The 26597-nt window shown below is 37.1% G+C and overlaps 1 protein-coding gene across 1 annotated transcript in view; it reads right to left on the bottom strand.

Moving 5' to 3' along the window:
• The window catches only part of THSD7B (thrombospondin, type I, domain containing 7B), a 724891-nt gene that overhangs the window by 107316 nt on the left and 590978 nt on the right, over positions 1–26597 (bottom strand). Inside the window, exon 16 of the mRNA XM_010853704.1 lies at positions 24515–24665. Within this exon, the coding sequence (XP_010852006.1) occupies positions 24515–24665 (151 nt within the window). The remainder of the gene's footprint in view (positions 1–24514; positions 24666–26597) is intronic.

Below are 26597 nucleotides of genomic sequence, written 5' to 3'. Positions count from 1 at the left end.
ACAGTGGGTAACAGAATAATGCAACATGGACAAAAAAGTATCTGGCAATAGGTGAAAATGAGAGGTAAAATGTAGGAAAAATGGTAATGGCCTTAGAATACACTGAAGCACTTGAAATTTTGTTAAAATGAAGCAAACAGAAAAATGAGGTATCATTTCAACTTGCTTGAGGTGATATTTATAACTAGAACAAGAGTAACATGCACTTAAAAGCAAAAATGGTCTAATAAAAAAGAGAAAAAGACTAATTCCTATGTAGACATCTACTAATAATATATGATTATGTGAGACACGGAAACTGACAAAATCATCTAGTATATGTATAATATCAGATAAGATCATAATGACAATTGGGGCTTCCTCTGGAAAATCCCATGGGCGGAGGAGCCTGGTCCAGGCTGCAGTCCATGGGGTCGCAAAGAGTTGGACATGACTGAGTGACTTCACTTTCACTTTTCACTTTCACGCATTGGAGAAGGAAATGGCAACCCACTCGTGTTCTTGCCTGGAGAATCCCAGGGACGGGGGAGTCTGGTTGGCTTCCGTCTATGAGGTCGCACAGAGTCGGACACGACTGAAGCGATTTAGCAGCAGCAGTGGCTCAGTGGGTAAAGAATCTGCCTGCAAGTCAGGAGACACTGGAGATGCTGGTTTGATTCCTGGGTCAGGAAAATCCCCTGGAGGAGGAAATGGCAACTCATTCCAGTATTTTTGCCTGACAAATCACAAGGACAGAGGAGCCTGGTAGGCTCCAATCCATGAGGTAGCAAAGGGTAGGACATGACTGAGCACCTAAGCACACAGTGACTCAGATAGGTTTTAGGGAGAAATATAGCAAGCTAAGTAGTTTGATATACAGGGTTCATAATATACTGTTTTTCAGAAGTTTAGAATCAAGGAATATATATATATTCAATTTTGTTTATAAAAATGAAAGAAAATAATAATGTTAAATTATTCTAGTGCATGGAAAAAGGCATAGCCCATGAAGCCAATGGAAACAACTGAAATTTCACGGATACTTCTTTTAAAACATAAAACACAACAGTTGTCAGTTTGTAAAAATTAGAATAAATTTTAAACAGTCCTATGAAAAACCAAAAAATGAACGTATACTTGTTTTAGAAGTCTTTTTGAAAAGAGAATAGCATAGAAAAATATGCACAAAGATAACACAAATAAAAAGAAAATAAAGCAACAGGAAGACAAAAATAGAATAAAAAGGCAACGTTTTGATGAAAAAAGATCTATTAAAAATTATTGAAGCAAACATTTATGAAGTTTGTTGTGCTAAATACTATGGTATCAAACTATAGAAATGAAACACAATTATAAAGGCAAGGAGAATCTGACAGAAATAAAATTATAATAGCTTACTCTAGTAGACCAAAGTCTATAACTTTTCAAATGGCTAATGACAAATATGGACACAAGAATATTGAAAATTATAATAAGTAGAGCTGAATTTTTCCATATAAGTTCTTGCCTCCTAAGAAAGGCAATAGCTAATATTTTTCAAGTATAGTGGAACATTAACAAATATTGATCACACATGAGTTCTCCCAAACCACATTTTTTAGAGCAAATAGAAATAAATAAAAATGAGTAAATAAGTAAAAACATCTTTGAAATTTAAAAACTTATATATATTTCATAAAAATTATTTAAGACACAAGAACATGTGTATCTTAATGACTTATTAGATAACACTGAAAATGAGAGTTGTTGTTGTTCAGTCACCTAGTTATGTCCAGCTCTTTGCGACCCCACAGACTGCAGCATGCCAGGTCTGCCTGTCCCTCACCATCTCCCAGAGTTTGCCCAAATTCATGTTCATTGCATCAGTAATGCTGTCCAACCATTTCGTCCTCTGATGCCCTCTTCTCCTTCTGCCCTCAACCTCTCCCAGCATCAGGGACTTTTCCAATGTGTTGTCTGTTCGCATCAGATGGCCAAAATACTGGCACTTCAGCTTCAGCATCAGTCCTTCTAGTGAATATTCAGGGTTGATCTCCCTTAAGATTTACTGGTTTAATCTCCTTGCTGTCCAAGGGACTTTCAGGAGTCTTCTCCAGCACCACAGTTCAAAGGTATCAATTCTTTGACATTCTGCCTTCTTTATGATCCAGCTCTCACAACCATACGTGACCACTGGGAAGACCATAGCCTTGACTACATGGACCTTTGTCGGCAGAGTAATGTCTCTACTTTTCAACACAGTGCCTAGGTTTGTCATTGCTTTCCTGCCAAGAAGCAATCGTCTTCTGATTTCATGGCTGCAGTTACCGTCTACAGTGATTTTGGAGCCCAAGAAGAGGATAACCTGTTACTACTTCCATTTTCCCCTTCTGTTTAACATGCGGTAATGGGGCTGCAAGGAGGTCCAACCAGTCCATCCTAAAGGAGATCAGTCCTGGATGTTCATTGGAAGGACTGATGTTGAAGCTTAAACTCCAATACTTTGGCCACCTCATGCGAAGAGTTGATTCACTGGAAAAGACCCTGATGTTGGGAGGGATTGGGGGCAGGAGGAGGAGGGGACAACAGAGGATGAGATGGCTGGATGGCATCACCGACTCGATGGACATGAGTTTGAGTAGACTCCGGGAGTTGGTGATGGACAGGGAGGCCTGGTGTGCTGCGATTCATGGGGTCGCAGAGTCGGACATGACTGAGTGACTGAATTGAACTGAATGGGGCTGGATGCCCTGATCTTAGTTTGCTTTTTTTTTTTTTTTAATATTTAGTCTTAAGCTGGCTCTTTTACTCTCCTCCTTCACCCTCATCAAAAGGCTCTTTAGCTCCTCTGCTTTCTGCCATTAGAGTGGTATCATCCACATATCTGAGGTTGTTGATGTTTCTCCTGCTTATCTTGATTCTAGCTTGTAACTCATCCAGCCCAGCATTTCTCATGATGTGCTCAGTGTATATGTTAAATAAACACGGTGACAGCAGATAGTACTGTCACACTCCTTTCTTGATCTTGAACCAATCAGTTGTTCCATACAGGGTTCTAACTGTTGCTTCTTGACCCGCATACAGTTTTCTCAGGAGAGAAAGATGGTAAGATGGGTTGGTATTTCCATCTCTCTAAGAGCTTTCTACTGTTTGTCATGATCCACATAGTCAAAGTCTTTAGTGTAATCAATGAAAAGAGTTAAATGTATTTCTGAAATTCCCTTGCTTTCTCTATAATCCAGTGAATGTTGGCAATTTGATCTCCACTTCCTTTTCCTTTCCTAAACCCAGCTTGGACATCTGGAAGTTCTTGGTTGACATAATGGTGAAGCCTAGCATGCAAGATTTTAAGCATGACCTTACTACTAGCATGAGAGATGAATGTGATTGTTCAATGAGAGTACTTCATATCAAATTTATAGACAGAGTCAAACTCTCAATATTCCAGCTGGTCTTACACTGCCCGATTCTATTATAAATAAATACTAAAATGTCCTTGGTATTAACATCCTTAAATGTTTTCATTACTACAAAATGCTGTATTAACACACATTAACAAGTGTCTTATTTTATTTGGAAAAATAAGTACCTTACAACTCAAAGAAAATAGATTAAGTACAACAAACAAAAATAAATTAGAAAATAAAAAGATAAGAATTGGAAAAAAAATTAAAATCACTGAAATGAACAAACTTCTGGAAAATCTAACTAAAATAAAAGAAGAGAAAAAAACAATAAATGAAATGACAATGAAAAGAGATACAGTAAAAGATACAAAAATTTCTTCCCCCAGGGAAATTTTTAAACATATTAAATATATGTGTGTGTGTGTGTGTGTGTGTGTGTGTGTGTGTATATATATACACACACACATGAGTTAGTTACTCAGTCATGTCTAACTCTATGACCCCATGTACTGTAGCATGCCAGGCTCCTCAGCCCATGGAAAGCTCCAGGCAAAAATACTGGAGTGAATAGCCATTCCTTTCTTCTAGGGATCTTTCTGACCCAGGGATCGAACCTGAGTCTCTTGCATTGCAGGCAGATTCTTTACCATCTGAGCTTTCTCTCTCTCTCTCTCTCTCTCTCTCTCTCTATATATATATATAGGTATGTGTGTATATATATTCTCAAAATTAGCTGAGGAGATAATATGCAGGGGAGACAATATGCAGGTTCTCCTTGGCTGGTTGGAGAATGAATGGGAATAAGACAAGGGCTGTAAGAAGCCTGGACACAGCTCATGAGGAATGTGCTATGCTGGCTAGCCCCTAAAGCAGGGTGGAGAGAGGTCTCTTCTAGTAGATGGTGGGTTTCTCTGTACTACCTTGCCACGTGTCCCAACCCAAGCAAAGTGAACACTCCAGCTCTACTCACTACATGCTGTGGCACTGGATTTGGAGTGGCCTTGACTAAGGAAAAGACTTGACCATAGGATGCAAAGGCAACCTGTTCCCAGAGAGGGGCCTGGGTAGGGCTGTGGTAGCCATTGTTGGTGTTTATTCAAGCATCACCTTTGCAGGAGCCCAGATCTCTGATGGCAGTTGCTCCACCCCAGCTTACCCCCTGATACAAGTCCACATGGGCCCCACCAGCCCTGGTGAGTGGTTCCACAAAAGGACAGGGGAGAAAGAACTAGGGGCAATGATTAGCTGTGCAGCCTTTTTCAAGGCATATATATATATGCCTTGAAAAAATGGTAACTGAATTAGGGAAAAGAACTGATGTACAAAGTGAATGTGTTAACAGGAAATATAAAACATAAAAGATAAAATGAAAAATGAAGAATTCAACACATGAAATTAAAAAAAAGAAAAAAATTAATAGCAGACTAAGTGATACAGAAGAAGGTATAAGTAATCTGGAAGACAGAATACTGGAAATCATCCAATCAGATTAGTAAAAACAAACAAAAACTAAATAATGGAAATAATTGAGATTGCTGAGATACTTTAAGCATACCAAAATTTACACTGTGGGGGTCTCAGAAGGAGAAGAAAGAGAAATGGGGATCAAAAATGTATTTGAGGAAATTATAGCTGAAAACGTCCCAAAACTGAAGACGGAAATAAATATCCAAGTATACAGGGAGCACAGAGGGTCCCCAATAAGATGAACTAAAATCAATCCATATCAAAAAAAATCATAATTAAAATGGCAAAAGTTAAAGATAGAAAGAGAATTCTAAACGCAGCAAAAGAAAATCACAGTGCATATAAAAGGGTATCTCCTTAAGGTTGTCAGCTGACTTTTCTACAGAAACCTTAGAGGCAGAAAGGAGTGGCATGATATATTTAAAATGCTGAAATGGGACATCCTGCACGTTAGGATACTCTACCCACTAAGATTATCATTTAAAAAGAAAGAGAAGTAAAGAATATTTCAGGTAAGTAAAAACAAAAATAATTCATTGATCATAAGCTATCCTAAAAGAAATGATAAAAGGGCTTTCTAAGCAGAGAAAAAAAGAACATACAGGAAAGGGAAAATTCCACTAGGAAATGCAAATATATAGTAATGATTGAGGGTCAACCACTTAAATAAGTAAGTATGAAGATTAAAAGATAAAAAAATTGTAAAAGCAAATATAGCTATAATAAACAGTAAAGTGATAAGCATAAAGATGCAAAATATGATAAAATCACAAAATGTGGGGGAAGGAAGTGAAAAATATAAATCTTGTAGGATGTTTGAACATAAACAATTATCGATTTATAACTTGATATAGCTCAATGTATATGAACCCCATGGTAGTCATGAATCAAAATCTGTAATAGTTAAACAAAATTAAAAAGAAACACAAATATATTGCTAAAGTAAGTTGTCAGTCTGTAGGGGAAAAAAACAACAAGGATCCATGAACAGAAAGAGTTAAAAAAGCATCTGGAAAAAGAGTAATGAAATAGGTACATGCTCTCAATAATTAAGTATCAATGAATTGGACAAATATTTACTGGATAGCTAAACAAGACCATTCAATATGCTGCAAACGAGAGACTCATTTTAGACCTAAAGAAACACATAGACTAAAAGTGAGGGCATTAAAAATATTTCATGAAAAATGAAAAGAAAATAAAGCAGGGGTAACAATACTCATATCAGATAAAATGGGCTTTAAAACAAAGGCTATTACAAAAGGTAAAGAAGGGCATTATATAATGATAAAGCGATCAATACAAGAAGAGGGTTTACACTCATTAACATATGTGCACCAAATATAGGAGCACCTAAATACATAAAGCAAATACTGAGAGTCATAGGAGCAGAAACTGACCATATTACAACAGTAGTAGGGAATGTTAATACCTCATTTACACAAATGGACAGATCATCCAGAGGGGGAAAAAAATCAATAAGGCAACAGTGGTCTTACATGACACAATAGACAAGTAGAACTTAACAGACATCTACAAGACATTACATTCCAAAACAGCAGAAAACATATTCTTTTCAAGTACACATGATGTTCTATAGATCACATGCTAAATCACAAACAAATTATATCAAGCATTTTTTCCAACAACAGTATTATGAAACTAGGTATCAATTATAGAAAGATAAATAACAAACAATGCGAAAATAACAATCACACGGAGACTGAACAACAACATGCTACTGAAAAACCAATGAGTCAATGAAGATGCAAACAAAAGACTCAAAAATCTATGGGATGCACTATAGCAGATCTCAGAGGGAAGTTTCTAACAGTGAAGTCCTTCCTCAAGGAACAAGAAAAACCTCAAATAACTGCTACCTAAAAGAACTAGAAAAAGCACAACAAACAAAACCCAAAGTCAGCAGAAGGAAGAAAATAAAAAAGATCTGAGAAGAAAGAAAATCATGACAAGAAAAAAAAAAAAAAAGACCAGTGAAACCAAGAGGTGGTTTTTTTAAAAAAAGAAAAACAAAATTGATAAAACTTTTCCACAAGCTCACCAAGAAGAAAAGAGGAAAACAAATAAAGAAAATAAGAAGTGAAAGATGAGGAATGACGAGTGATACCACAGAAATATAAAAAAAAATCATAAGATAAAACTATAGCTATATGTCAACAAATTAGACAAGGTGCCATTAGGAAGAAATGGCACCTTCATGTATCACAACCTTGTCGTGGCAGTGGGGGCTGTTTAACTTGAGGAAGCTGTGAGCCATGCCATGCAGGCCCAGCCAAGATGGATAGATCACAGTGGAGAGTTCTGACAAAAAGCGGTCCACTGGAAGAAGGAATGGCAAACAGCTCCAGTATCCTTGCCGCAAGAACCCTGCAAAAGGTATGAAAAGGCAAAAGGATGTGATAGCAGATGATAAAGCCCCCAGGGAAAAAGATGTCCAGTATGCTACTGGGGAAGAACAGAGGGCAATTACTAATAGCTCCAGAAGCAATGAAATGGCTGCACCAAAGTGGAAAAGACGCTCAGTGTCTGATGGGGAAAATCAAGTCTGACGCTGTAAAGAACAGTATCGCATAAGAACCTGGAATGTTAGGTCCATGAATCATGGTAAATTGGACATGGTCAAGCAGGAGATGGCAAGAGTGGACACAGACATCTTAGTAATAACTGAACTAAAATAGACAGGCATGGACAAATGTAATTCAGATGTGCAAATTTAATTAAGATGAACATTGTACTTACTACTGTGGACAAAAATCCCTTAGAAGAAATGGAGTAACTCAGAGTCAACAAAAGAGCCTAAAATGCATTAGCTGGATGCAATCTCAAAAATAACAGAACGATCTTCATTCATTTCCAAGGCAACCCATTCAACATCAGAGTAATCCAAGTCTATGATGGAATTAAGATTGCCAGGAGAAATAGCGATAACCTCAGGCATGCAGATGACACCACCCTTGTGGCAGAAAGCGAAGAGGAACTGAAGAGCCTCTTGATGAAAGTGAAAGAGGAGAGTGAAAAATACTGGCTTAAAACTCAGCATTCAAAAAACAAAGATCATGGCATCTGGTCTCATCACTTCATGGCAAAAAGATGGGGAAAAATGGAAACACTGACAGGCTTTATTTTCTTGGGCTCCAAAATCACCATAGATGGTGACTGCAGCCATGAAATTAAAAGATGCTTGCTCCTTGGAAGAAAAGCTATGACCAACCTAACCAGCACATTAGAAAGCAGAGACAGTACTTTGCTGACAAAGGTCCATCTAGTCAAAGCTATGGTTTTTCCAGCAGTCATGTATGGGTGTGAGAGTTGGACTGTAAAAAAAGCTGAGTGCCGAAGAATTGATGCTTTTGAACTGTGGTGTTGGAGAAGACTCTTGAGAGTCCTTTGAACTGCGAGGAGATCAAACCAATCAATCCTAAAGGAAATCAGTTCTGAATATTCATTGGAAGGACTGATGCTGAAGCTGAAGCTATAATACTCTGGCCACCTGATGCAAAGAACTGACTCATTTGAAAAGACCCTGACTCAGGGAAAGACTGAAGGCAGAAGGAGAAGGGGAAAACAGAGGATGAGATAGTTTGATGACATCACTGACTCGATAGACATGAGTTTGAGCAAGCTCTTGGAGTTGGCGATGGACAGGGAAGCCTGACACACTACAGTCCACAAGGCTGCAAAGAGTCAGACATGACTGAGTGGCTGAATTGAACTGAACTGATGCCCCAACCTCTGGTGTCAAAGAAACTGAAGCTGGCTGGTTCTATGAAGTCTTATAAGATCTTTGAGGTCTGACACGAAAAAACACATATTTTTCACCATACACGATTGGAATGCAAAAGTTAGAAGTCAAGAGATCGCTGGAGTAAAAGGCAAGGTTGGTCATGGAGTACCAAATGAAGCTGGGCAAAAGCTAACAGAGTTTTGTCAATAGAACACATTGGTCAAAGTAAACACCCCTTTCCAACAATACAAGAGAATAGCTGAAATAGCTCAGCTCCCAAATTCATTCTACAAGGCCATCATTACCCTGATACCGAAACCAGAGAAAGACAATACAAAAAAGAAAATTACCAGCCAATAGCTATCATGGATATAGATGAAAATACCCTCAACAAAATATTAGCAAAACAAATCCAACAACATATAAAAAGGATCATACGCCATGATCAAGTAGGATTTATATCAGTTATAAGGATGGATTGACATTTCACAAATCAATTACTGTGATGTACCACATGAACAGAAGGAAAGATGAATATTGCAAGATCACCTCAATAGATGCAGAAAAAGAATTTGACAAAATTCAACATTATACATGATAAAAACTCTCATCCAAGTGTGTATTGAGGGAATTTTTCTATATATAATAAAGGCAATTTATGACAAACACTTAGCTAACATCATACTTGACAGTGAAAAGCTGAAAGTCTTTCCTCTAAATTCAGGAACAAGACAAAGATGCCCACTCTTAACATGCCATGATATAAAAATAATAAATAAATAAAAGGCATTCAAATTGGAAAGAACTAAAACTGTCACTACTAGAAGATGACATGATACTTTGTACATAAAACATTACAGTCTCCACCTGAGAATTATTAGAATGAATAAATTCAGCAAAGTTTCAGGATACCCTATTAATATACAGAAATCTGTTTCTTTTATTTTTTTAATTTTATTTTATTTTTAAACTTTACATAATTGTATTAGTTTTGCCAAATATACACTAATACTGAACTATAGGAATGAAAAAGTAAAAAAGCAATCCTGTTTAAAATCATATCAAAAAGAATAAAATACCTATGCATAAACTTAACCAATAGATGAAAGTCTTGTAGTCTGAAAACTATAAAACATTTATAAAGGAAATTGAAGATGACATAAAGAAATGGAAAGATATTCTAGTGCTCTCGGATTGGAAGTGAAGTCGCTCAGTCATGTTTGACTCTTTGCAACCCCATGGACTGTAGCCTACCACACTCCTCCGTCCATGGGATTTTCCAGGCAAGAGTACTGGAGTGGGTTGCCATATGTTAAAGTGGCCATACTGCCCAAAGCAATCTACATATTTGATGCAATACCAATCAAAATACCCATGATACTTTTTACAAAACTGGAACAAATAATCTTAAAATTCATATGGAATCACAAAAGATCTCTAATTGCCAAAGTGACCTTTAGAAAGAAGAACAAAGGTGTAGGTATTACACTTCCTGATTTTAGACTGTACCACAAAAAGACATCTTAGGAATGTCTAAATAATAGCTGGTAATAGTTTAAATAACAGCTAGGTAATAACTGTTATATGTAGATATTTTAATGATAGCCATGCTGACTGGTGTGAAGTGGTATCTCATTGTGCTTTTGATTCACATTTCTCTAATAATTAGTGATATTCAGAATCTTTTCATGTGCCTGTTATCCACTTGAAAAAAAAAAGTCTATTCAGTTCTTCTACCCACTTTCCTTCTGCCCATTCTCCCTGGTAATAATACCAGGTAATAATTCCCGGTAGTTACAGGAATCAAAATAGAATGGTGCTGGCACAAAAACACAGATCAATGGAACAAAACTGAGAGCCCAGAAATAAACTGACACACCTATGTGGGTTTCCCTGGTGACTCAGCCGGTAAGGAATCCGCCTGCAATGTGCGAGACCTGGGTTTGATCCCTTGGTTGGGAAGATCCCCTGGAGGAGGGCATGGCAACCCACTCCAGTATTCTTGACTGGGGAATCCCCATGGACAGAGGAGCCTGGCGGGCTACAGTCCATGTGGTGGTAAACAGTTGGACACGAATGAGCGACTAAGCACACAGCACCTATGGCTAATTAATCTACAATAAAGGAGGCCAGGATATACAATAGATTAAAGACATTCTCTTCAATAAGTAGTTCTGGGAAAACTGGATTGCTAAATGAAAAACAGTGAGATTAGAACATTACCCCACACATATACAAAAATAAACTCAAAATGGATTAAAGACCTAAATGTAAGATCTGCAGCCATAAAACTCATAGAAGTGAACATAGGCAGATGACCGTATAATATAAATCAATAGTACTATTTTGGGGGGAATTTATCTCCGAAAGCAAAATAAATAAAAGTGAAAATAAGCAAATGGGACAGACTGAAACATTTTTACGTATCAGGGAAACTGTTGACAAAATGAAAAGACAATCTATGGAATGGGAGAAAGGACTTGTCAAAGATATGACTAACAGGGGGTTAATATCCAAACTATACAGACAATTCGTACAACATAATACCAAAAAACAAACAACCCAAATAAAGAAAATGGGCAGAAGAACTGAATAGACATTTTTTTTTCAAGTGGATAACAGGCACATGAAACGATTCTGAATATCACTAATTATTAGAGAAATGTGACTCAAAACCACAATGAGATAGCACTTCACACCAGTCAGCATGGCTATCATTAAAATATCTACATATAACAAATATCGGCAAGGATGTGGAGAAAAGGAAACCCTTGTACACTGTTGGTGCAAATGTAAATTAGTCCAGTCACTATGGAAAACAGTATGGAGGTTCCTCACAAAACTAACAATAGAACTACCATACGAATCAACAATTCCACTCCTGGCCATATATCCAGAAAAAACAGATAAAAGCAAACAAAACCTACCTAAGACAGCAATTCAAAAAGATGCATACACCCAAGTGTTGATATTAGTACTACTTATAATACCTAAGATATGGAGGCAACCTCAATGTCCATCAATAGACAAATGGATGAAGAAGATGTGTTTTATATATACAATGAAATATTATTATTCAGCCCTTAAAATGAATGAAATTTTGACATTTAAAGAAATGTGGATGAACCTAGAGAATATTATGCTTAGTGAAATAAGTAAGACAGTGAAACACAAATACTGCAAGATATCACTTATATGTGGAATCTAAAAAAAATGAAGCGAATGTATATAGCAAAACAGAGATAAAATCATAGATACAGAAAGCCAACTAGTGATTACCAGTGGGGACAGGTAAGTAGAAGAGATAAAAACTGTTATGTATAAAATAGGTAAGTAATAATGATACATTATATAACATAGGGGATTATAGCCATTATTTTATAATAACTTTCAATGGAGTATAATCTGTAAAATACTGAATCACTATGCTATTCATTTGAAAGTAATATAACACTGTAAAGAAACTAAACTTTACTTTTAAAAAAATGGCTCAAACATCATATTATGATAAACACCAGGAAAGAACTGAAATAATTTTAATTTGATTTTTAGCATTATTTAGAAAGCTCTTTCTAATAAAATATGTCCAGAGAAAGTTATGTAAATATCAAAAAGTTAGATAAAAGTAATTATTTGCAGGTTATATGATTATATATAGTTTGCATGATCATATGATTAGGAAAACCTAAATATGTGAACCAATAAAGAAAGCAACCAAAATAAGAAAAGTTAGGAAATATGGTGAATGCAAGATATACATAAAACATCCAATAGTTTAATTAGACACCAGCCCAGAGTTCAAGAAACAAAATATTATCAGCACTGCCTAAGCCCAGATCATGCCTTCTACTAGTTACTAACCACCCTTAGACACTCTGAATGCCATACTGTTAAACTTTTGTTTTTAATTAAAATTTTTGTCTTCCATATAAGTATGCTGAAGTTTGTTTTGCCACACAGTGAAGTTACTTGTGAATCTCCTTGATCCTTCTAAGTTTTGTGTAACTTTTATTAGGGTAATTCTAGAGTAGACTTTAGGTCTACTTTAGCCCTCCTCCTAAGGCATAACCCTTGTTAGATCCTTGAGAACTCGCAGAGCTACCTCTTTACAGGTTGGATAGAATTAAAATATCTCTCAGACTTAGGTGATCTGTGGAATGTGTAAAGCTTGTAGCTCCCCAGGAGCCATTTCTTATGTGGACTTATGGAGTTTTACTCCATGGATGTGTAAATCAGTATTTAAACAAGAATTTAAAGAGACCTCCATCTAGATGTCTATGGGATTGGGCAAAAATGTTTGTTCAAGTTTTTCTGTAATATCTTTTGGAAAAATCAGAACAAACTTTTTGGCCAACAATAGATTTCTTCATCTGCCTAGCTAAAGAGGAACTAAAGAGCCTCTTGAGGAAAGTGAAAGAGGAGAGTGAAAAAGCTGGCTTAAAACTCAGCATTCAAAAAATGAAGATCATGGCATCTGGTCCCATAACTTCATAGCAAATAGATGGGGACACAATGGAAAAGACTGACCAATTTTATTTTCTTCATCTCCAAAATCACAACATATGGTGACTGCAGCCATGAAATTAAAAGATGCTTGTTCCTTGGAAGAAAAGCTAGACAATTAGAAAGCAGAGACATTACTTTGCCAACAAAGGTCCATCTAGTCAAAGCTATGGTTTTTCCGGTAGTCATGTATGGATGTGAGAGTTGGACCAAAAGAAAGCTGAGCACAGAAGAATCAATGCTTTTCAACTGTGGTGTTGGAGAAGATTCTTAAGAGTCCTTTGGACTGCAAGGAGATTGAACCAGTGAATCCTAAAGGAAATGTGTCCTCAATATTCATTGGAAGGACTGATGCTGAAGCTGAAGCTCCAATAGTTTGACCACCTGATGTGAAGAACTGTTTATTTGGAGAAGATCCTGATGCTGGGAAAAACTGAAGGCAGGAGGAGAAAGGGACAACAGAGGATGAGATGGTTGGCTGTCATCACTGACTCGATGGACAGGAGTTTGAGCAAGCTCTGGGAGTTGGTGATGGACAGGGAAACCTGGTATGCTGCAGTCCATGGGGTCATAAAGAGTCGGACATGAATGAGTGACTGAACTGAACTGACCCTCTTCATTTGGAGAAGAAAATGGCAACCCAACTCAGTATTCTTGCCTGGGAAATCCCATGGACAGAGAAGCCTGGCAGGCTACAGTCCATGGGGTTGCAGAGAGTCAGGTATGACTTCACGATGGGGCAAACACACACACACACACCTTCACTATTTTACTCTTCAAATTTCAGCCTTCTCCACATCTCTGACTTTTGACCTCTGCCTCCTCACCATGATCTTGTAGGCATCACATCCCCGGCATCACCATCCAGATAATTCCTTTACCCAAAAAGCCACGGTGCTTGTAACACTCAGACATCATTTGGTTTTCTTCTCTTGGGATCATGGTTGCATGCTACATATGAGCCAATATCTTAAAACTGTTTTACATATTTTGCTCTTTGGTTGTTTACAGTGGGAGCATAAATGCAGTCTCTTTCAAATAAAACAATTGCTATTCCAACCTTGCTAATAGTTTTCTGTCCTCTCTAATCCCTGAACCTTACAATCATGCTGCTTTAATTATTAACGAGTTAATTAATTTTTGACACTTCGTATGAGAATCAGTTTTTAAGTTTTTGAAAACCATCCTCCTAGAAAGTATAAAAAATAATGTGGCTTTCTGTTTTTGTTGTAATTAGTCATATTTCTCAGGAAGATATATAAAAATATTTAGAGATGAAATGAGATGAAGTGTGGGATATACATTAAAGTTACTTACTTACAGGAGAAGGGATAAGAACTAGAGAAGAAATGAGTAAAACTGTCATGTACATAATTATTGAAGCTGAGCGATCAATATTGAAATTGAGTGATCAATATTGAAGTTGAGTGATTAATTTAGGGGGCTTATTATATAATTTTATAAATTATAGAGATAGATAAAGATAGGTAGAAAGAAAGGGAGAGAGAGAGTCAGAGAGAGAAGAGATTGAGAGCAATGGAAACCTTATTTTGTACTTTAAATAGGTAATAGTGATAGTCAAAGAAATTGTACTGTATAAAAAGTGATAACAAACATATTAAACTTTAAAAACTGAAGCAGCTCAAAGGCTGCTTTTATAGGACTGTCATTTGCTGCTAACCTGCATGAAATGAGACACCTATTTTTGTAGGACCTAATTTGATTGAGGAAATAAGAATAGTTCTGAGTTTTATGAAAGCTCACTGCTCACAGGGGTAAAATACTCCGCAAGTCCCTGAGTAATGAGTTATTGGCTTCTGACAAGAGCCAATATCAGTGTAACAGAGGCAACCAGAATTTGCAATCAGAACACAGAAAACTATCGTCTTTCTCCTCTGGCTTTTAGTTCTGAGCCAAAGAAAAGCACGAGATAGCTTGAGGGTTGTGACCATTAGACACGTCCTCCAGAGACAAATACAGGTTGTCATGTGCATGTTGCAGACTGTGAGGAGAGGCTGATGAAGCATTTGGAGATGAAGACTAGTCATAAATATTGGGGTAAATTGCTTCCCTGGAAACATAACTTTCAGAGGCAATGCTAAGGTGCTAAACATGCTGAGTCATCAGTAACTGAATGTAGCTGTTGACAGCCCTTACCAAAAATAACACATGAGCACCAAGGGGAGCGGGGGGAGGGGAAGGTATTTTTCTTAACCTCAAACCTTAATTTTGGAGCACTTGTCAGAAAACCAGCATGCATTTCTCTTTCTCTTTTAAAGCAGTGTCTTCTGTCTTCACTTGCAGGGTTAATGGTGGTCTTTATGTGCCTATATATATCTGCACTGATTTCACTAGTGTATGGCACATATATAAAGAATGGAGAGAAAAGTAAAGTATAGGAAAAAGATGTATTTTGGAAGTACACTGAGACTATGATAGAATCTAGATTTGATAACACTTAAGCCCTCAAGAGATGGGAATATCAGACCACCTGACCTGCCTCTTGAGAAACCTATATGCAAGTCAGGAAGCAACAGTTTAGAACTGGACATGAAACAACAGACTGGTTCCAAATAGGAAAAGGAGTACATCAAGGCTGTATATTGTCACCCTGCTTATTTAACTTATATGCAGAGTACATCATGAGAAACGCTGGGCTGGAAGAAGCACAAGCTGGAATCAAGATTGACGGGAGAAATATCAATAACCTCAGATATGCAGATGACACCACCCTTATGGCAGAAAGTGAAGAGGAACTAAAGAGCCTCTTGATGAAAGTGAAAGAGGAGAATGAAAAAGTTGGCTTAAAGCTCAACATTCAGAAAACGAAGATCATGGCATCTGGTCCCATCACTTCATGAGAAATAGATGGGGAAACAGTGGAAATAGTGTCAGACTTTATTTTTTTGGGTTCCAAAATCACTGCAGATGGTGACTGCAGCCATGAAATTAAAAGACGCTTACTCCTTGGAAGAAAAGTTATGACCAACCTAGATAGCATATTGAAAAGCAGAGACATTACTTTGCCAACAAAGGTCCATCTAGTCAAGGCTATGGTTTTTCCAGTGGTCATGTATGGATGTTGGACTGTGAAGAAAGCTGAGCACCAAAGAATTGATGCTTTTGAACTGTGGTGTTGGAGAAGACTCTTGAGAGTCCCTTGGACTCCAAGGAGATCCAACCAGTCCATTCTGAAGGAGATCAGCCCTGGGATTTCTTTGGAAGGAATGATGCTGAAGCTGAAACTCCAGTACTTTGGCCACCTCATGCGAAGAGTTGACTCATTGGAAAAGACTCTGATGCTGGGAGGGATTGGGGGCAGGAGGAGAAGGGGACGACAGAGGATGAGATGGCTGGATGGCGTCACCGACTCGATGGACGTAAGTTTGAGTGAACTCCGGGAGATGGTGATGGACAGGGAGGCCTGGCGTGCTGGGATTCATGGGGTCGCAAAGAATCGGACATGACTGAGCGACTGAACTGAACTGAACTGAACTGAAGCCCTCCATAGTTTCTTTGCAAAATTTCCCTTTGTGCTTTTTCTCCACAGGTTGTTCTGGTGATAATGCCAAGATTTGAGTCACTGTTTGATCATGAGGTTGCATTCAGACCACGGTTTAATGAGTCCAATTCTCACAGTGTGAGAGGATGCCCAGCGATGGTATTAGCCTGCCTTTGATGCATTCAGCTGGGAGTGAATCAATTAAAGTTCAAATGGGTTTGCTAAAACTTGAGTTGTCGTTCTGGGGAGAGTTTCTGAAGGCTTGCTTCTGTAAAGCCTATAGCAGTTTGGAAATTAATCTCCAAGACCCTCCTTGTTTTTTTCTTATCTATATAATTGTTTAAGAAATGTCTTTGTCAAGCCTCCAGGGACACTCATAAATAGAAAATCATTATTACACATTGGAAATTTCCTGTAAGGGTTGGCATTGTAAATAAACAGAACCATGTAGTCCTTCAGATGTGTCAGGGATGGAGCAGTTTCTGAATTTAGAAATTTGTAAACCTCTCCTGGAGATTTTATGAATATTCATCAGCATAATTTTGAAGTATGAAGGCTAAGGATAAAAACTAGAAAAAATATTAGGTAGATAAGAGAGGAATATTGTGCCACAAACAACAAATTATTATATATATAAAATATAAATATGTATATATACATAGATGCATATATATGCATGTGTTTTTATACACACATATCTTTAAAGAGTAAACAGGATTTCAAAAAATTTTATATATATAATTCTACAAGATTTCTTTCACATTAAAGCATTCTACAGAAGTGAGCACAATGGAATCAAAAAATAAATTACATATATATATTGATTAGTGTGTGTGTGTGTATGTGTGTGTCTTACGGGAACAAGAAAAAATGAGAAATGAAAATAAATTAAACACACAGTTTTCCATTTTCTTCAAATTCTGTCTTGAATTGTGTTTATTTTTGCTTGATCCATTTTTGATCCCCAATTTTTCCCAGGACAGTTAAAATGGCCCCATTACAAATTTTAATGCCTCCATCTTATGTCCTCTTTGTTATACTTGGCACACAATTCAGTTCTTAACAAACCATGCTGTGTGACAGGAACTAACAAAGTGTTGTAGGTCAATTGTATTTCAAAAACAAACTCATAGCAAAAGAGATTAGATTTATGATTACCAGAAGCAGGGGTGCGGAGAGGAGGAACTGGTGGAAGGCAAGCAAAAGGTACAAACTTCCAGTTAAAAGAGAAATAAGTACTAGGGGCACGATGTACAACATGATACGTGTAATTAACACTGCTGTGTGTTATATATGAATGTTGCTAAGAGAGTAATTCATTGGAAAAGACCCTGATGCTGGGAGGGATTGGGGCAGGAGGAGAAGGGGATGACAGAGGATGAGATGGCTGGATGGCATCACTGACTCGATGGATGTGAGTCTGGGTGAACTCTGGGAGTTGGTGATGGACAGGGAGGCCTGGCGTGCTGCGATTCATGGGGTCACAAAGAGTCGGACACGACTGAGCGACTGATCTGATCTGAAGAGAGTAAATCCTAAGAGTTCTCATCAGAAGATGAAACTTTTTTCTATTTATTTAATCTTGAATCTATATGAGGTGATGGAAGTTCACTAATTTTTTTGTGATAATCAATTCATAATGTGCATCATTATGTCAAATTACATATTAATTTGCAATTAATTAAAAGTCAAAGCATGAAGCTGTATATCTTAAACTACTCAGTGCTGTATGTCCATTATATTTCAATAAACATAGAAGTAAATTTTTAAAGGCCATTTCCCCTCAAAATAAATAAGTAGGATTATGAAAAAAATGTAATTAAAATGAGATTGACAAAGAACAGGATTTGAAGATGACTAAGAGCAATGACATAACAATGTCATAATGACATAACAATGACATAACAATAACTAAGAGCCTTGTGACTTAAAGCATGTCCCTAGAATGGCAGAACCAGTATTACCTGGAAAGTTATTAGACATGGAAACTCATGGGAAACACCCCAGACAGACTGACTCAATTTCAGGACTGGACAGAGGAGCTGGGTAAAAATCATTGACCCCGAGGTTAGAAAGTATATTTTAACTTATTTTATATAGTGCCTACCATCTTATTAGAGAACACTGTGTGAACTAATAAACAGACTGCTAGTAGTTACTGAATCCTTTGCTACACCTAAACAAAAGATACTGTATTAACAAAAGATACTGAGAATTGGAAACTCCTCAATGCACTGATAGTCTGGATATATGCGTTTGGCCTCAGAATATAAGACAAATACAGGGATTCAAGAAACAGTTTTAATTAGTTAACTGGTTTTCCTAAGTTTCTTTAATTAACTGCCAAATTGATTTACTTAACTATGTTTTAAAATATTAAGCTTATTTCATATTAAATAACTTTCTTATAACTAAATCAAAATATAAATTTCAGATTTTGTGGATATATAAGATAAATGTGTATTTGTCTCAAAAATATTCTGGCTTAAAAATTATTTTCTGTTTGTATGTTTATGTATTTGTCTTTAAAGAACTGACCTAGGGGGAAGAAAAAAAATAACACAGTGAATTGGTTTCATTAACATATGACACACTGCAGACTGTCAAAGGAGAACTTGGCAAATAATGGCCAATATTTAGAATCAGCACACAGTACACAGAACAATTTACAATAATTGTTTCCGTTTTGCTCAGAAAATGTTCATTGAAGTGCTCCTTAAACTTCAGGCACACAGATTCAGCTCACTAACTTTGTATAATCATGATGATGATCACCATTGAGCACCACTTAAAGTACCCATGATGTTGGCACATTATGCTAAGATGATGCAATTTATTAAAATGATGCAACATATTTGAAGATAGGGACAATAATCAGGCACGATCCCTGATCACCTTTCTTTTCCATTTTAATGTCTTTATTTACACTGGAGAGCAGTGTGCATCTGAGAAAGAATGAGGCCATTGTGGTTGGAGAGACCTGAGTGACCGTGGGTAAGTGTTCTGACATCATAGAAAAGTGCAGTGTCAGTTACATACGGTGGGCTCAATGACAGTATTGTTGTTGTCAGAGATATTATTATTAATACGTAACTTAGAAGGAATATAAACACTTGAAGAAACAACTCCCTCACTTCATGCTGACAGGCGAGTAAATGTCTGTGTCATCTTCTAGACACATGAAGGGAAGTTAAACTCTCTTCTCCAGTTCCAGTTTCTAAACACTCCAAAAATAGAGTGCTTATGTTTAGAGAAGCAAACCTTAAAGAAAATTGCCTCCAGGAAACTTGAAGAAGGAAACGCAGAATGCCAGGCCATCATAACATGCTCCTGAGACAAGCATTTCAGCTCAGTCAGTGGCAAGATACACTGACTTAAAGGGGCAATGTTTTCATGGCCAAGTTATCATAGCTTAATGGAGTTTTCTGTGAGCAAACTAGAAGAAAAAAAAAAAGAGAGGGAGATAGTTATTGTTGTTGTTCAGTCATTCAGTCACGTCCTGCTCTTTGAGATCCCATGGATTGCAGCCTGCCAGGCTTCCCTGTCCTTCACCATCTCTAGGAGCTTGCTCAAACTCATGTCCATTGAGTCAGTGATGCCATCCAACCATCTTGTCCTCTGTTGTCCCCTTCTCCTCCTGCCTTCAATATTTCCCAGCATCAAGGTCTTTTCTAATGAATTGGCTCTTCACATTAGGTGACCAAAGTATTGGAGTTTCAGCTTCAGCATCAATCCTTCCAAAGAATATTCAAAGTTATTTCCTTTAGGATTGACATGATTGATCTCCTTTCAGTCTAAGGGACTCTTAAGAGTCTTCTACTGCACCACAGTTCAGAAGGATCAGTTCTTTGGCAGTCAGCCTTCTTTATGGGTCCAACTGTCACATCCATACATGACTACTGGAAAAAACATTGCTTTGAGTAGACAGACCTTTGTCACTGAAGTAATGTCTCTGCTTTTTAATATGCTGTCTAGGTTTGTCATACTTTTCTTTCAAGAAGCAAATGTCTTTTAATTTCATGGCTGCAGTCACCATCTGCAGTGATTTTGGAGCACAAGAAAATAAAGTCTGTCACCATTTCCACTGTTTCCCCATCTATTTGCCATTTAGTGATGAGACTGGATATCATGATCTTAGTTTTTTGAATGTTGAGTTTTAAATCAGCTTTTATCTCTCTTTTACATTCTTCAAAAGGCTCTTTAGTTCCTCTTCACTTTCCGCCATAAGGGTGGTGTCATCTGCATATCTGAGGTTACTGATAATTCTATCAGCAATCCTGATTCTGACTTGTGCTTTACCCAGCCCAGCATTTTGCATAATGTACTTTGCAGATAAGTTAAATAAGGGAAGGTGACAATATACAGCCTTTACATACTCCTTTTCCAATTTTGAACCAGTCTGTTATTCCATGTCCAGTTCTAACTCTTGCTTATTGATCTGCATACAGGTTTCTCAGGAGGCAGATCAGGTGGTCTGGTATTCCCATCTCTAAGAATTTTCCAGTTTGTTGTGACCCACACAGTCAAAGACTTGAGTGTAGTCAATGAAACAGAACTAGGTGTTTTTCTGGAATTCTCTTGTTTTTTTCTATAGTCCAACAGACATTGGAAATTTGATCTCTAGTTCCTCTGCCTTTTCTAAATCCAGATTGAACATCTGAAAGTTCTCAGTTCAGGTACTGTTGAAGCCTAGCTTGGAGACTTTTGGGCATGAAGCTGAAGTTGAACGATTCTATGAAGACCTACAAGACCTTCTAGAAATAACACCAAAAAAATGATGTCCTTTTCATCATAGGGGATTGGAATGCAAAAGTAGGAAGTCAAGAGATACCTGGAGTAACAGACAAGTTTGACTTTGGAGTACAAGATGAAATAGGATAAAGGTCAATGGAGATTTGCCAAGAGAATGCACCGGTCATAGCAAACATCCTCTTCCAAGGACACAAGAAACAACTCTACACAGGGACATCACCGGATGGTCAATACTGAAATCAGATTGGTTATATTCTTTGCAGATGTAGATAGAGAAGCTCTATACAGTCAGCAAAACAAGACCAGGAACCGACTGTGGCTCAGATCATGAACTCCTTATTGCAAACTTCAGAGGAAGATATTAACCTCTACAATTAAACTTTTTCAGGTTGGTAATTCTTCTGCAAGTTGATTAATAAAGAATATATGCGGCCACACTTTCTAAAATGTGAATTTATGTCCTCAGTCATGGAATAATCATACAGATAGCTCAAGTAACTAGCTTTGTTCTTAAAACAACTGTTGCATCTTAAAGAAACAAGTGTTGAGTCTAAATCCACCTTAATTCTTCTAAGATAAGTGAGCTGAGAATGTGAGATCAAAGGCACTGGCTCCATCAGATGACTCATGAACTGCTCCATAACTTCTGAAATGTGAAACCTTATGCAAGCTACTTTAAGAGCCTTGCTGAGAATCAGTTCCTTCAGCTATACAATGGGACTGATAACAGTATGCACTTAAGTAGGATTATCGCAAAGGCTAAAAAGAAGCATTCTTACTCGTGCCTTGCACAAAATAAGTGTTCATGGAATGTTAATTTTTATTATATTCAAGTTACACACAAAATATATGACTTAGTAGGACATTCCATTCCTACAAGTTACCCTTTATTGGTGCCTCTTTAACTTAACATTGTATGAACCTATCCCCAAAGAACAAAGGGATTTCCTATGACTCAGCAGGTAAAGAAATCACCAGCAATAAAGGAAAACACAGGAGATATGGGTTCAATCCCTGGGTTAGGAAGATCTCCTGGAGGAGGAACTGGCAAGCCACTCCAGTATTCTCACCTGGAAAATCCCAATGAGCAGAGGAGTCTGGCAAGCTAAAGTCCATGGGTTGCAAAGAGTTGGATACAACTAAGCAATAATTAATAAGGAATCAATAGTCAAAAACTGAAAATATAGGATATTAACTGATTTTAAAGTATTTTCCAGGCAAAACATTATTTGACATAAATTGCACCAAAGTTTTTTAGTTCAGTTTCCCAAGGCAATAGAAACAAAACCAAAAATTGGGACCTAATGAAACCTAAAAGTTTTTGAGTAGCGAAGGATACCATAAACAAAATGAAAAGACAACCCATGAAATGGTAGAAAATATTTGCAAATTATGTGACTGACAAGGGCTTAATTTCCAAAATATACAAGCAGCTCATATAATTCAAAAACAAAGAAACAAACAACCCAATCAAAAAATGGCAGAATAGATATTTCTCCAAAGAAGACATACAGGTGACTAATAAGCACATGAAAAGATGCTCAATGTCAATAATTATTACAGAAATGTGAATCAAACTGCAATGAGGTACCACCTTCACACCAGTCAGAACGGCCATTACTAAAAACTCTACAAGTAACGAGCGCTGGAGAGGGTGTGGAGAAAACACAACCATCTTACACTGTGGGAATGTAAGTTGGTGCAGCCACTATGGAAACAAGGATGGAGGTTTCTCAAAAAAATCAAACCTACAGTTGCCATATGATCTAGCAGTCTTACTCCTGAGCATAGATCCAGGAAAAAAACTATAATTCAAAAAGATGCATGCATCCCTATGTTCACAGCAACACTATTTACAGTAGCCAAGGCATGGAAAGAACATAAATGTACACAGACAGATGAATGGACAAAGAAAATGTGGTACATATATACAATGGAATATTACTCAGCCATCAAAAAGAGTGAAAGAATGCCACTTGCATCAACAAAGATGGACCTAGAGATTATCATACCAAATGAAGTAAGTCAGAAAGACAAATATCATATGATATCCCTTATATGTGGGATCTAAAATACAATACTAATCAACATATCTATGAAAGATAAACAGACTCAGATATAGAGAAGAGACCTGTGGTTGTCACGGTGGGGAGGGGAGGGAAAGAAGGCGAGTTTGAGATTAGGAAAGGCAAACTGTTATATATAGGATGCATAAACAACAAGGTCCTACTGCATAGCACAGGAAGCTATATTCAATATCCTGTGGTAAACCATAATGGAAAAGAATATAGAAAAGACACATGTATGCATAACTGAGTCACTCCGCTGTACAGAAGAAATCAATGAAGCATTCTAAATCAACTATACTTCAATAAAATTAAAAATGCATTTTCCATTTTCATACAAAGATTTTCTACAATCTTTTCACAAATCAGTATCACCACTGAAATCAAAGTGTCCTAATTCTTTCCTTCCCAATATTTGGAGCCATATAATATGCTCCTTATCTTCATTTTCTCTTTTAGCTTTTTAAGCAGAAACATAAGTCTAAAATATCCAACTTTATCTTCTGAGAATATTAAATTGAACTGTGCTACTTAAAGAATATTTATTTTGCCATACTCCTGTTACACTTCCAATTTTTTTTTTTTTTGGAAAAAAAAGAGGGAAAAGGCAAATGCTTTAGACTTTCAAAAAAGGACTTTCTGTCAGGTTTGGAAGAAGAACATGGCGAAAGAACATACTATCTTTGGGAAAATAGCACGAGGCAAAACAGATCATCACTTATCACTAACAGAAGCTAAATAACACAGTGAGGTACTAAGACATATTGATTCTGCTACGGAAGAATGGAGCAGAACCAACATATTATAATGAGGATGATTTTGGTACCAAAGAAGCCCCTTTAGCAGTGGGCATACATTTGAATCCTAGTGTGACCATTTTAGGTTCCTTTCCCTTGTTCGTACTCCCAGGATAAAGGCCTTAAAGAAGCACTGGCATTTTAAATTGTTCTGTCTTACTTGCTGAATTCTTTTTTTTTTTTCTTTCTTTCTTAGGCAAAATTATTTTCCCATATTACAAGAAGGATGCTTTGGAGAGCTGCACTGTGAAAATGCAGAGAATGAAAGTGATGGCAGTCCTGGAGGATTAGAACAGTGACAAGGGGAGAGAGATTACCTGTGGGCATTTGCTCCAATGTCCCCACTCAGACATGACACATTCGTTGGGACACAGAAGAGAGCAGGACTGGGTTTCTGGGGGAATCTCATCCTGGTTGCACAGGCTGTTATCCACAGCTCCCCCTTCACCATCAGCAGCATTCATGCATCTACAATGCAAGATCATAAGATAGCTTGAACACTTAAAACAGTGAGGAGTAAATTTAAAATAGTTATGATATATCCTAATTACTTACCCCTCAAAGATAATTAAACATAAAATAAGACTGATAGAGAAACCAGAGCAAAAAACAAACAAACAAACAAAAAAACCTTTCAGTCAGTCAGGCTTTGAGTGAGTGAGTGAAAGTCACTCAGTCGTGTCCAACTCTTGGCAATCCTGTGGACTACACAGTCCATGGAATTCTCCAGGCCAGAATACTGGAGTGGGTAGCTTTTCCCTTCTCCAGGGGATCTTCCCAACCCAGGGATAGAACCCAGGTCTCCCGCATTGCAGGTGGATTCTTTACCAGCTGAGCCACGAGGGAAGCCCAACCAGGCTTTATTGAGTGGTAACTCAGGGCAGAGCCATTTATTCAGCAGAGCAGGAAAAGACTAGAGACAATACTCATCTTTGAAGAACTCTCCATCTAAAGAGAACTATCTACAATATATTACTTAGGTCTTTTCATTGTAACGAATCTTGAACGTTTTCCTCTGAATAAATCCATCACTTGGTAATAACTAGACCTTGGATTGTTCCTATGACTCTCTCAGACTTTTCCTGGACTTCTAGCTCAGAGCATCTAAAGTTCCCTAGTTTTTGTTCAATATATTTAAGGTCATGGCAAAGTACTGAAAAAACATTTGAACATATTTTTCTTTTAGGTATTTTCTGCATTTCAGTAAGGAATTTTCACATTATAAACCAAAGGGCAACACGCAAGCATTTTCCTGCAGCAGTTGAGCATGTGCTACTGATGCACGTATTATCGTTGCTCTGAGATAAATGCTGATGAGGATGGGATAAATAATCATGCTGCTGATTTAATCAAATTAAAACCAAAGAGTTATACTGCTATATAGCTGCCAGAATGACTTATATCAAAAACATGGAAAATAGTGAGGGTTGGCAAGAATATGGAGCAACTGTAACTCTTCTCACTCTGCTGGTTGGAGCATAAACTCTTTGGCAAACTAATTGGTGGTATGTCTATTAAAACTAAACATATAAACACAATGTAACCCAACAGTTCCACTTCTATTTATATACAGAAGAGAAATGTGGATCTCCCTGTAAAAAAAAAAAAAAAAAAACCTGCTTGGAAATGTTTATGGCACCACTATTTGTAATTAGCCAAAGTAGAATTAATAGTAGTATATCTACAATAGCTATTCAGCCACAGTAAAATGGACAAATATATTGTGATAATTAAGTAATAAGAATTCATTACTATTGTTGTACAAAAGAGCATGAATGGAGCTCACAACCTCAATGTTGAAAAAAAGAAGCTGGACACAAAAAGAGTACAGAAAAGAGTACAGACTGTACAGTTCCCTTCACAGACACTTAACAGGCAATACTCATCTATGGTGTCAGAAGACAGAATAGCAGTTACCCCTGTGGGAATGGTTATTGACCGATAGGGGCTTACATAGTCCTGGTAAAACTTTGTGTCTTGGCCTCTGTGTTGGTTACACAGATGAGTTTATATTGTGTAAATTCATGGAGCTGTACCCTATGCTGTGGCCATTTCTCTCCATTTATATTATATCCCAACTCAAAGTTAATATTTAAATTATTTTCTCAAAAATATTTGATAAAGACTTGCTATATATAAGCCTCTTTTGTTTGGTGTTGGAATACAAAGTGATTTGTTAATAATGATTTATTTATTAAATATTTTGAGGGGCTTACTTTGAACCATGCCTTTACTTGGGTGCTAAGGTACAGAACTGAAAGGAAAAAAAAAAAAAAAGGACAAGATTCCTTCTTCCAATGATAATGATCAAAGTAAAGGTGAAAATGACAATGATGTTAAGACAAATGGTGCCATTTGCTGATCTGCTACTTTCAGATACAAAGCCACAGCCAAGGAATA

The sequence above is a fragment of the Bison bison genome, unplaced genomic scaffold, assembly GCF_000754665.1.
Source record: "Bison bison bison isolate TAMUID 2011002044 unplaced genomic scaffold, Bison_UMD1.0 scf7180017864330, whole genome shotgun sequence".
Classification (NCBI taxonomy): Eukaryota; Metazoa; Chordata; class Mammalia; order Artiodactyla; family Bovidae; genus Bison; species Bison bison.
Note: the sequence above shows the minus strand (reverse complement) of the source record. Positions and strands in the feature narration are given on the sequence as shown.